The sequence below is a fragment of the Papio anubis genome, chromosome 5 (assembly GCF_008728515.1).
Source record: "Papio anubis isolate 15944 chromosome 5, Panubis1.0, whole genome shotgun sequence".
Classification (NCBI taxonomy): Eukaryota; Metazoa; Chordata; class Mammalia; order Primates; family Cercopithecidae; genus Papio; species Papio anubis.
This window is the reverse complement of record NC_044980.1, coordinates 128,580,185-128,593,341: the sequence shown is the minus strand read 5'-3', so window position 1 is coordinate 128,593,341 and position 13,157 is coordinate 128,580,185. Positions and strand designations below refer to the sequence as shown.

Genomic DNA, 13,157 nt, shown 5'->3' with positions numbered 1-13,157 from the left:
CCAGGGGCCAGGCCCTGGGGAGCAACCGTAAGAAAGAAACGGCCTCTGCCCTCACTGAGCTCATAGTCTGCGGAAAGTGAGGTGCAGAACAAATTGACAGGCAGTTACAACATAGGCAGCCTACTAAGCCTGTAGTATAAGACAGGGGTTCCCTAGATCCCTGAGGGGTGCCTGGGCCAGCCTGTAGATGAGTGCCCACCAGCATGGGTGTCTCCTGACAGAAGTAGCTGAAGGGGTTACACAAGGACACAGGATGCGCACACACAGGCTGCAGGAGGCTGAGGAGGCAGTGCTGCAGGCTGGGGTTCGGTCCCTTCCACACGGCATTCTTGATGAACACCACAGATGTGCTGAGGAAAACCGGAAAATTCCACAGGCCCTTGGAGGAGTCAGGGCAGCACACGCGTGCCAAATCAAATGTGAAAAAGTACTGGGAAGCTATTGTGCAGACTCCAGGCTGTGCACAAACCCACTAGTCCTTGCTGCATGCACTGTACCCTGGCTGCCAGAGGCAGGGTGCCTCACACACACCAGCACATGCACACACACGTGCATATATACACACATGTATGCACACACACACATGTGAACACACCTTGCTTCATACTGTTCTTCCATCGCAAGATCCTTCAGATAACTTGGATGTGGCTTAGCCATGAGCTGCTATGCCTCAGAGAAACCGCCCGCAGTCCCTACCAAAACCCCGGAGCTGGGACACAGGCTGGCAGACACTGTCGGGAATGTGTGCCAAAAGGAGAATCAACAGCCACTTTCAGGGGACTGTGGACTCCCACAACATCACCCGGGAACACCAAGTGCTAGGCTTGCAGTGCTCGCCCCAGTTGTAAAGCAGCCGATCAAGGGAGTTACAACAACAGCCTGATGCAAGACACACTTCATCTGTGGGAAAATTCTAGGTGCTTGCAGGAGGCTTCCGAGCCCCAGGGCACTTGTTAGGATGGAGTCCGGTGGAGACAGTGGCTACATTGGGGCCACATTTCCAGTGACTCAGAGAAAAGTCAGAGGGCTGCGACAGGGTTCCACCTGATGGTTTCTTTAAATCAGGTCATTTCATTCAAAATTTTAAAGTTTATTCTAAATTCCAGAAACAGTGGCCTCAGAAAGTGTTCCTGGAGCACATGCCAGTTCTCAAGAAGGGAGTCTGATGTATCTTCTACAAAGTATCATTCAGTTTTCCCTTTGGAAAAGGAACACCTCAGGTCACATGGTCTCAAGCAACCTGGGCACAGGTAAACTCTGGTGTCTAGGCTCAGACGTGCCTGACTGCCGCCAGGCCAGATCAAGGGAGGTCTATCAGCACACGGTTTGCCAGTCACTTGTTCCTTTGTGAAAAACTGAGTGATCACCTTGTTTTTGCAGGAATTTTCCACACTGTGGCTCCAGATTCTTCAGGAGTTCTCCATAGTGGTTACACAAAACTGGAGTTTTTCTTCAGTTATGCTGCGGTAGGTGGCAGGGGTGAGTTTAGGTAACACGTAATATTTGAGGTATGGTGTGAGATGAAGTAGGGAAAATCGAGCCGAGTGTGAAGAGCAGAATGAGAGGTCCCCACCTGCAAGCTGGTGTGGGGCTGTGGCCCTGGTCTCTAGCCCGTGGGGTCCCAGGCAGGCATCACTCCACCTGCCCAAGAGGCACTTACGCTCTCCCTCCTGTACACCATGCGAATGCAGCTGAGGGTGTTTCCGTAGCCAACGCCGGCCTGCAGGCGAGTCTGTGGAGAGAGGCAAGGGCATGGATCGGCTCAGAGATCACTCATAGCCCACTGCTCCAAAGATGCCCGGAGGGAGAGGCCCTGCTCATAGTGACCCCCGCCAGCAAAGGGTCTGGGTTTCAGTCCAGGCCAGGCTGGTGCTCTGTTTCTGGCTTGCACTGCCTCCCTCTAATGTCCCATTCAGACTTACTCATTGCAAAGAAGCCTGCTTTGCTGAAAGAATGGCAAAGGCCAGCTAGTTGTGCCAAATGATTGTATGATCCCCGCCTCTTGAGTATAAAAACTAAACTGGGACTCTACCCTACCTGCAGTCTGTCGCTGCCCCCTCCAAAATATCTTTGGGGGAGACCTGCTCTTCTTGTCCCTAGAACCACCACCCTAGGCCTCACCCCTCATCCTCACCAGAAACATGGCCTGAAGCCCTCCCTGGTCTTCTGCTTCTCCCTCACTTCCTCCATTTCTCTTTATACGACAGGCAGACTGATCATTTTCAAAGGTCAATGAAGCCTCCAGTGGCCTCCCATCAAATGTAGGATAAATTCTGCACTCTCCCTGAGACTGGGAGGCACCTGTCTCTCACCCCATGTGCCATCTCCTCTCCCCGGGCCCTGCATGAGCTGCATGTTCCCAGGCCCTGCAGCAGCAATTCTTTCCTGCCTCCATCCAGCTGCCCCTACTGTTCCCCACGTCTGGAAGTCTCTTCCTCCAGCTCCTCCTCATCTTTTAGGTCTGAGTTGAAATGTCGAGTGGCCCTATGTGTTTGATTACATAGGGTTTATGTTGGGTCACCCAACAAGGGTAGGACCACCTGTGTTACTTTCCTTTCATCTCCAGAGCTGGGCACAGCCCTGGCACAGCGGTCCTTTTGCACTGACTGAACAAGGACTGTATGGCTAAGGTGTGGTGGCCTCTAATGGAGGCTGGCTTTGGTGACCAGGGGCAGCAGCTGACTGGCACAGAGGGTCTGAGTAAGTCCACTCAAGAGTACCCCTGCCCTAGCCTTAGAGGGTTCCACTTATTTTAAGATGTGCAGCCTATAATTCTCCATCAAAACACTTTGTCAGCATGCACAGCATGTCATGCCTGTGCACGAAGGTGCCATGAGACCACCAAAGAGGAGATACTATGTGGCCCAGTTTGCAGTGAGAGGCTAAGACCCAGAAAAGCAGGCTAGCTCTTCACACAAACCACCTGAGCTCAGCTCTGTAGACAAGTGGAGGAGGCCCTGGAAGGGTACATGTAGTTAAAATGGTGATCTCAGAGTTGAAGATCACAGGCAATGTTTTCCTGCATGGGACTTTTCTGCATTTTCCAACTTTCCTACAATCAGCAGATGTTATTTTCATTATTTGTAGTTTATGTAGTTTAAAACTAATGTAAAGTATACAACTCATATGGAAATACATTTTCTCAAAAACAACAACAACAACAAATTAATGTCACATGTAAGGCTAAAGCTTCATTGGACCCACCTTTGCTCTCACCCTGCTCCTCCCCTGAGTTTATGACCATGGCTAATAACATGGCCAAGAGTTTGAGAAGCACCCATTTAAATAGTTTTATAAACATATGTAGCCATATGAAAATATAGGAAATAGTACACACCCTGTTCATAAGTATTACTTTCATAATCAGAGAAGTGTGTTTACTGACTCACTCAACCAATATTTGTTCAGGGCCTATTTTATTGGAGGCACTATTCCAATCTCAGGGAATTCAGCAGTAAAGAAACCAGAGTCTGCCCTCATGGAACTTACAATCTGGTGGAGTCAGAAAAGATGGTCAATAAAAAGTAATTTCCAAGTAAATATATATTTTAGATGGAGACAAGTACTATAGAGGAAAATAAACCAAGGATAAGAAGAGCTGGTTGATAACAAGGAAAAGGTAATTTTAAATTGGGTGGGGGAGACTCCCTGGAAGATGCAACAAGATGAGAACTGGGCCTTCAAGGTCTTCTTGTTGAGCAGAACCACAGAGGCCTATCTCGGAGTGGGATGTCCACAACCAGGACAATGACTTGGGCCAGGTGGTAACTTAGGAGGTGCTGGAGGGGTGCAGGTCTCTCCCTGTGCCCCATGTAAGGCTGTCATGATGTCCAACACTCTCCCACGGCTGTCCCTGGAAAGTGAATCCACAGGATGTTTGACTACCACCCACCCACTGCAACAAGTAATCAAGTTCCTGCTAAGAAAATTGAGTGGTTGAGTCACTCAAGCCAATAATACATGAAGGAACTCAACCTGAGAGCCAAACCTAGATCACAGAATAATTTCAAAGCCATGGAACAAAGGTCTGTCAGGCATGCTGACCACTCGGGTAGGCTGGCACTGAGGCCAGCAGCAAAGCCCAAGTCTCTAGGGCCCCCAGTGGTAGCAGGAGAAGTCATTTAATTGCACCAACTGCATACTGACCATCATATAAAACTGACCTCATTAAATCCCACAGATGCTGTAAGGCATGGATACTGGTCCTGTCTTACAGATGAACACAACCGAATATAAAACTGACCTCATTAAATCCCACAGATGCTCTAAGGCACTGATACTGGTCCCATCTTACAGATGAACACAACTGACTCCTTACATTAGTTTCCTGTTGCTGCTGTAACAAATTACTCCAAACTTCATGGCTTAAAACCGCATGAATGCATTCTATTACAGTTCTAAGACCAGAAATCTGAAATGGGTCTCAGTGGGCTAAGATCAGGGTGCTGGCAGGGCAGCACTCTCTCGGGAGACTCTTGAGGAGAATCTGTTTTCTTGTCTCTCCCAGCTTTTGGGGTTCACCCCCTTTCCCAGAGCCCCAGCATCATGGCTCCTCTTCTCTCCCTGCTTCTGTTATCACATTGTTTTCTTCCTCTTCTATAGGAAGAAATCTAAATCTCCCTCCACCTCCCTCTTATAAGGACACTTGTAATTACATTTAAGAACCTCCCCGATAATCCAGGGTCATCCTCCCATCTCAAGATCCTTAACATAATCATACCTGCAAAGTTTTCTTTTGCCGTGTAAGATGACATTCACAGGTTCCACGGATGAGGACACAGGCATGTCTGGGGACCATCATTCAGTCAACCACACTGACTCACATGGTTTCCCCAGGAACCTGGCCCCCTCATTTAGTTCATCCCCAAGGCCTTTCACTCCACAGGACCCCAGAGGCTGCTATTTCCACCAACCTGTAGCCTACTGAGACCAAAACAAGTCCAGTCCAAGCTCTTAACCAGGTGTGACTGCCCTGGGTTCTCTGACCTATACATAGTGTTAGGTATATAATACGTACTCAGTGAACACCTATGAAAAACAAGAGAGAAGAGAGCTTGGTTCCCTAGCCCAGCCTCAGTGCTTTTAGTTATTAGGGAAAATATCTCCAAATCTGAGGTGTCCAGAGCCCTCATTTTGGGCCTACAGAATGGATGGTCTTGCCATTATCTTTCTCATCTCTCCTGGTTATGCAGAATCAATTTTAAGACTTGCTTAGATTTGGACTCTTTCACTTTGGCAAACCTGCTCCTATTGTATCAAGTAAGACAAAATTAAGTATAATTGTATATATTTAATGTACATCCCATATTAATTTCATCCACATAGACCTCCATGAAAGCTGAGTTGCATTTGACTATTTAACATGAGGTTATATTTTGTAAATATTTAGTGCAGCATTAATTTTGATTGTGTACTTTTCTTCTTATATACTGTTTTCTCAGGTCTCTGACACTTTCTTTGGTCCTTATAGAGAATGGGGGCCCTGGATTCTGTGAATGCAGTGGATACATCTTGAAGATCATGGCCCTTCATGCAATATTTAGCTGAAAACTATGAGCTTCATGTCAGGGGTGCTATGAATCTCATGCTACTCCAGTTCATGGTGTCCCTCCCATTGGAAGCTCTCAACACCCCACAGCTGAAAACCCAAGGAGAAGAGGATGAGTGCTTGGTGTCAGGAGGTGAGGTGGCTGGAGCCTCAGTGCTTAGAGTTGAGTCACTGCCTGGCCTGCGCCTGGTCTGGCAGAGCAGGCCATGCCCTGACTGTCCTGGGCCAACATGCATGCCCCAGACTGGACTGGGTAGTGAGGGGGCAGCCTGTAATGGCGGGGAGCATGCTGAAGCAAAACAAGAACCCCCAGTGGGATGTTCATGAGAAGGAGGCAGACATCCCCCACCCCAAAGCCTGTCCATTGCAGTCCAGTCCCAATGGTCTACAGGAGTGGTCCCCAACCTTTTTGGCACCAGGGCCCAGTTTTGTGGAAGACAATTTTTCCACAGACCAGGGTGGGGTGATGGTTTCGAGGTGAAACCATCAGATCATCAGGCATTAGATTCTCATAAAGAGCAGGCAACCTAGATCCCTCACATGCGCAGTTCATAATAGGGTTTGTGCTCCTCTGAGAATCTAACGCTGCCACTGATCTGATAGGAGGCAGAGCTCAGGCAGTAATGCTCGCTTGCCCACTGCTCACCTCCTGCTGTGCGGCCCAGTTCCTAACAGGCCACAGACTGGTACTGGTGTGGTATGGGAGTCGGGGACTCCTGGTCTAGAGGCAGCCAAGCCCTGACTAGAAAACCTAGTCACGCTGCATCAGACATAGGTACCAGCCGGGCCTCCTCAGCCTAAGACCATGTAGCCAAGGGCACAGGAAGAAGTCTTTCACTGGGTCAGCAGCACAGGCCTTGTAGCTGGGTGAGTTCTGGGACCCCAGAAAAGTGACTGTCTGCCTCCCTGCGCCCTAGGTTGTCTATTCATGATAGTAGCATCATCTCGCTCATTGCTGTATCCTCAATACCTCCGTGAACAATCTTCACGACAGCCCCACCAGGGAAGTGCTACTTGCCCACTTTACAGACAACGAAACCAAGGCTCAGGAAGGTTAAGTGCTATGCCCAGGTCACTGGAGAGTAGGTGATAAGGCCAGGATTGGATTTCTAGTTATTCAGACTTGCCTGGCCCTTTCTTGGTGGGCAGGGTCTGTTGAGAAAACATCAGCCAGAAGGAAGGAAAGAAGGTGTTCTGGAGTGCAACAGGGGCACTCAGGCCGAACAAAGACTGGATGTCATGTCTCAGGAGGGCTTCCCTCCAGAGCTTCAGGGCAGAGTGCAGAGAAGGGAGAGACTGCCTTTTCAGGCAACTGTGGCCAGGGAGCTCCACTCCTGTAAATTGTGCTAAATCCAATGGCTAGTGTCCTTAGGAAGGACGGGGAGATCTGACACACAGAGACTCAGAGGGGAGGCTATATGAAGACAGGCAGGGCCTAGAGTTACGGAGTCACTGCCCAAGGAGTGCCGAGCACTGCAGCAGGCACTGGAAGCTGGTAGAGGACCATGTGGCAGGTTCTCCCTCAGAGCCTCCAGAAGGCACCAACACCTTGGTTTTGAACTTCCTGTTTCCTGACTTGTGAGGAAATAAATTTCTACTGTTTTAAGCCACCCAGTTTGTGGTTGTTTGTTACAGCAGCCCAAAGAAACTAATCCATACCCTCAAATTTTTATCATTAAATCTCTCACACCCAACAGTGACTTGTTACCAACTTATATTAAGTCAGCCTGGGTTTTAGAGAAACAACAGCCCTTTTCCTTGCCGAGATGCTGGGCCTGTGGCAGGCAGTTCCATGGTCAGTGACTGAGCATGCCACCTGGAGAATGCTTGTTCATCTTTTGAGGTGTCCCACTGCCCGCCAAAGAGAAATTTGTAAATACCATTTAAATCAGAGAATTGAAAACACATTCTCCAACTTTGGTGAAAATCTTCCCGGACATTGTCACATGATGTGGTAACTGAGCAAAACTTAACATATATTGAATGATATTGACAAAAATAGCAACTACCAATTTTGAATCCCTACTGAGTACCAGAAACAATGCTTATAATCTTATACTGACCCTGTAAGCCAAGGATTCGTATCGTGTTTAACAGAAGGCTATACAAGCAGGAAATGGCAAACACAGGATTCACACCTAGAGCCTGTGTGGTTCCAAAGCCCATGCTTTCCGGCTTGGCCATGCTGCCTCCCCACTGACCCATTCTTGTGAATTGGTTTGTTGAATGATCCCTGGAGGAGACAGACTGGGAATGACTGAGGTGAGTTTGGGAGGGTGAGAATCGCCAGGAACAACCAGCACTCTCATGGAGACATTAGGGAGTGCATCTGAGTCCTCCAAGTCTCCCCAAGGCCCAGCCCTGGAGAGGTATGCAGCAGGCAGCTTGAACTTGGCTGGGGTCCAAGATGGCCACTCATTCAGCAGGTGCTTATCCAGGGAGGCTGTGCCCAGCTCTGTGCTGAGCTGCATTCTGAACAGGAGAGAATCAGAGGCCACAGGCTAGGGAAGCCAGGCCTGGGCAAGGTAACCAGCCAGCTCTCGTGGAGGGTAGAGGGCTCAGTGGGCAGCTACCACAGAGGTAGGAAAGGTTTCTGAGGACCTGACTTGGCTCTGGACAGCCCTGGGGAGTCCAGACATGGGCCCTAACTCTGGGCAGCCATGGCTCAGCCTTGATAGGCTAGTAAGTTCATTTTAGACATGAACTTGCTGCACAGCCCTCCTTGGTGGGCTCTGAGATCCAGGGCCTGGGTGTGCAGGGCTGGCAGGAGGCAGGCAGCAAGGCCCCTAGCACACTCTGCAATCCCATTCTCCCTGGGCCTCTCCCAGCACCTGCACCACACCACTTGCTCAGCTCACTATGTGCACGATACACACACTGGCCTTCTTTGTTTTCCTGGAGAATGTACATCACAGCCTGTTCCCACCCTTGGGCCTCTGCACTAGCTTGTCCCTCTGTGAGTAGCACTCTGACCCCCGTTCTGCACGTCTGGCTCTTTGTAACATTTGAGTCTCATCTTAGCTGCCTCCCTGGCAGAGAGGCCATCCCTGACTCTTCAAACTAGAGAAGGCTCTCGTCACTGTCTTTGCCATCACCTAGTGTGTCCCCCTAGCACCTACCACTGTCCATAAATGCTTTGTGCATCTGTTGTGTTCCATAATTATTGTCCACCAGTGTCCTAAAAATATCTGTCTCCTTGCCTGCCTCCCTCACTCCTAAGTCCTCAAAGCCCAGGTCAGCCTGGAAGTAAAGTTTACTTTGGAGCTTTGAATCCAGCACTACAATGCCCTGCTCTGAGATCTGGGGCAGGATCCTGAACTCTGCACTTTACTCTCCTCCTGTATAAAATGGGAAGATTATACCATTCCAGGAGGGTCGACTAAGCCTGCTTCACTCACCACTTTGTGTGCCCATCTCCCAGCACTGGGTCCTGCCTGCCATCCCCCTGCATTGGGACATCCCCTGGGGAGCCTAAATGCCCCCTTTTACTACTTAAAGTGTTTCTTCAAATATTTAAAACAGGTAGACTGATCTTCCCATCAAGAAGAGGGTGAACATAGACCCTGACCTAGGAGACGGTCCATTTTCATACAGGGAGCAAGATGGGGAGAAAGGACATTGCAGCAGCCATTTGAAAAGGGCCTGTGAGGCTACTCTCTGTGCACAATCCAGGCAGAGCTTTAGAAACGGATCTGGAAGCCAGTCAGCAGTGAGGAGGCACAATTTATGGCTCCATTCCCAGAGCATAGCTCTAAGTTCTGCTTACCACTGGGGACTGGTGCAGGGGTGGGGATGGGGTGAAAGATTGCTCCTTTGCAGCATCTCACACCTCAGTTTTTAACTTGTTGTATGATCTGAGATGAGCCCCTTGCCCTTTCTAGGGAACATCCCAGAACAAGGGGCTTGGATAATCCCAATGCCAGGAAGGCCCCACCAGCTCCAGAATCCTCACACCTATGTGCTTCATTCATCAGGTAATGATGGGTTCCCATCTCCAATCTAGTTCTCAAGTTCTACCTGGACCTCTGAGTGTTTTGAGTCTAAACCAGACCTCCTGGCACCCCACTCCCCCGGGCTGGCAACAGAGTCTGCCCTGGGCAGAAGACTCTCTGGGAGATCAGAAACAGCAGGCATAGTCCCAGAGGCAGGTCAGCTCCATGCCTCTTTTTAAGAGGTAATGAGAAACATGGCTACTGTACCTTGACCGTGTCCAGAGGGTGGCCGACAATGACACTGGCTGCACCTGTGGATCAAAAAAGAATGCCTGGTAACTCAGCCCTTGGACTCCTGGCTTGTACCAGCCAGCTCTTGGGACAAAACAGTCACTCAGTCAGTCAATGGTCAGTTGCTGGGGTAGGGGGAGTGGGTGGGCTCCAATGTTTTAGGCACTGGCCCATGCACCAAGGAAGGCAGAGAAAATAGAGTAAAACAAGTAATCACTCCATAAAAGGGAGGCAAAGGGACTGGAACAAGTAGATATTCACAGGCAAAAGAGTGAAAGAGTGGAGATAGACACCCTACCTCATACCATACACAAAATTAACTCAAAATAGATCAAAGATCTAAATGGGAGAGCAAAGCTATAAGATTCTTAAACTAAAACACAGAAAAAAATCTTGACCTGTGATTTGCAATGGACTCTTAGATATGATAGCAAGTGTATGACCAACTGAAGGAGTGAAGGACATACCACACCAAAATATAGCAGATGGGTACATTGATTATTTCAAGTTGAAAACATTGAGAAATCATAATTTCTGAAAGGGTGAACTGACCTGCCTCTTCCTGCATGCAGCAAGCAATAAAGATTCCTCTGGGAGGGGTACCCTCTCCATACCAGGGTAAGAAAATAGCTCTTACTAGCCGGGATTCGGAATTGAAGGGTGCAGTGGCCCTGAATTCATACTTAATGAAGCAATCCTTATATTCCACCTGTTTTATACCCCCCACCCATATTTCTAGTGACTCCTCTAGCAAAATTCCACCACCCTAGCCAGATTTTCTTTGTCCTGTCATTTCTTCTCACATTGATCACTCTTTGTTTAAAAAGTATGAAAAGATCTTGTGTTGGCCACTTCTCCTGACTTCACTCTCTTGGGAAGATCCCTATGTCGTGAGAAACTAATAAAATCTGTATTATTTTTCTCTTGTTAATCAGCCTCGTGTCAATTTTGTTTTTATATTCAGGTGAAGAGACCAGTAGGAGCTAAACAGGGGGTCAGAGGTTATCTCTAACTCTCCTACACAACACAAGAAATAATAACATTCATAAAAATTGAAAACTTTTGCACACAAAAGTGAAGACATCCTATAGAATGGGAGAAAATGTGTGGAAATCACATATTTGATAAGAATTCAGTGTCCATATATAGAAATAACTCTTACAACTGAATAATTTTAATAGGCAAAGGACTTGCACACACATTTCTCCAAAGATGATATACAGATGACCAACAGGCACATGAACAGAGGCTCAACATCTGTAGTCATTTGGGAAATGCAAATTAAAACCACAATGAGAGTCCTCTTCACACGCACTAGGATAGCTATAATTGAAAAAAAGTGGAAAAGAACTGTTGGCAAGGATGTACAGAAACTGGAACTCTTGTACGTTGCTTGTAGAAATGCAAAATGGTGCAGCCATGGTGGAAACAGTTTGGTAATTCCTCAAAAAAGCTAAACATAGAGCTACAACCTAACCCAACAATTCAATTCCTACATATATACCCAATAACAGAAAACAGATACTCAGACAAGTACAAGTACACACACATCATGGCAACATTGTTCACAATAGCCAAAAGGTGGAAATAATCCAATTGCCCATCAACTGGTGTATGAATAAAGAAAATGTGGGATATTTATACAGAGGAATACTGTTTGGCAATAAAAAGAAACAAACTATTGATGCATGCTATAGCATAGAGGCACCTCCAAAACATTATGCTAAATGTAAAAGGCCAGACATAAAAGGCAAGGTATTGTATGACTCTACCTATATGAATTATCCAGAATAGGTAAATCCATAAAGACAGAAAGTAAATTAGTGGTTGCCAGGACTGGGAAGAGGTGGAAATGGGAGTGATTCTTGAAGGGTACAGCATCTTCTTTGGTCACGAGAAAAATGTTTTGGAACTCGATAGAAGTGATGGCTGCACAGTGTTGTGAATGTAATAAATGCCACTGAATTATACACTTTCAAATGGTTAATTTTCTATTATATGAATTTCAGCTCAAAAAGTGTGGCAGGATATGTGTAAAGAAAAGACCTGAAAACTTTCAGTTCCTGCAGGTTACTTAACTTCTCTATGTCTCACTTTTAGCATGCATAGAGTGGGAATAATAACAGCACCTATCTCCTGCTTCCATGGTAAGAATGAAATTCAGTAATGCACATAAAATACCTAGCAGAGAGCCTGACACCTACAGGATGCTCAAATGTGAGTAATGTCACCATAGAATTTTTTTAAAAGAAGACCCATTGGAATACACTGTATCTTTTCACAGAAAAAATACCTACACACACACACACTCACAAGACTTGTACAATTTGAAGAGAACCAAGGCTGCCCCAAGGCCACTTAGATTAAGAAGCCCTTTGTATTAGTTTGTTCTCATGCTACTATCAAAGACATATACAAGCCTGGGTAATTTATAAAGGAAAGAGGTTTAATCAACTTACAGCTCCACATGGCTGGGGAGGCCACACAATCATGGTGGAAGGTGAAGGAGGAGCAGGTCATGTCTTATATGGTAGCAGGCAAAAAGAGAGCTTGGGGAACACCCCTTTATAAAGCCATCAGGTCTCATGAGACTCATTCACTACCATAAGAACAGCACAGGAAAACTCGCCCCCATGATTCAATTACCTCCCACTCAGTCTTTCCCATGATACATGGGTCTCATCCATGACACATTACGGGAGCTACAATTCAAGATGAGATTTGGGTGAGGACACAGCCAAACTACATTATTCCACTACTGGCCCCTCCCAAATCTCATGTCCTCACATTTCAAAACCAATCATGCTTTCTCAATGGCCTCCCAAAGTCTTAACTCATTTCAGCATTAACTCAAAAGTCTACAGTCCAAAGTCTCATCAGACAAGGCAAGTCCCTTCCACTTATGAGCCTGTAAAATCAAAAGCAAGTTACTTTGAGCCTGTAAAATCAAAAGCAAGTTACTCTGAGCCTGTAAAATCAAAAGCAAGTTTCTAGAAAGTTACTTTCTAGAAACAATGGGGGCACAGGCATTGGGTAAATACACCTGTTCCAAATGGGAAAAATTGGCCAAAACAAAGGGGCTACAGGCTCCATGCAAGTCCAAAATCCAATGGGGCAACCAAATCTTAAAGCTCTGAAATGATCTCCTTTGTCTCCATGTTTCATATCCAGGTCATGCTAATGCAAGAGGTGAGTTCCCATGGTCTTGGGCAGCTCCATCCTGTGGTTTTGCAGGGTACAGCCTTCCTCCCAGCTGCTGGCATGAGCGTCACCCACGAGTTAGCAAATGCTATCAACATAGCTGATCTGCATGCCCTGCTGCAGAGGAAAGTGCTCTGAGAGGTACCACCGGTGAAGGAACTGAGGGAGGAAGGAAATGGGGTTTC

General features: G+C 47.2%; 1 protein-coding gene across 17 annotated transcripts in view; it reads right to left on the bottom strand.

Annotated features, from left to right (window-relative positions):
* SLC25A48 (solute carrier family 25 member 48) overlaps positions 1-13,157 on the bottom strand; it is a 251,674-nt gene that overhangs the window by 37,188 nt on the left and 201,329 nt on the right. For 16 of the 17 annotated variants that reach the window (XR_002522742.2, XR_001903790.3, XR_001903787.3 and 13 more), the window contains 2 exons: positions 9,748-9,791; positions 1,661-1,732 (listed from right to left, as the gene is read on the bottom strand). Coding sequence is in view for 9 of the 17 variants with exons in the window: in XM_031666470.1 (XP_031522330.1) it covers positions 1,661-1,732; positions 9,748-9,791 (116 nt within the window). In the remaining 8 variants the exon portion in view is untranslated. Of the gene's footprint in view, positions 1-595; positions 1,733-9,747; positions 9,792-13,157 lie in introns of all 17 variants that reach the window. The other variant, XM_031666471.1, reaches the window with a different exon arrangement.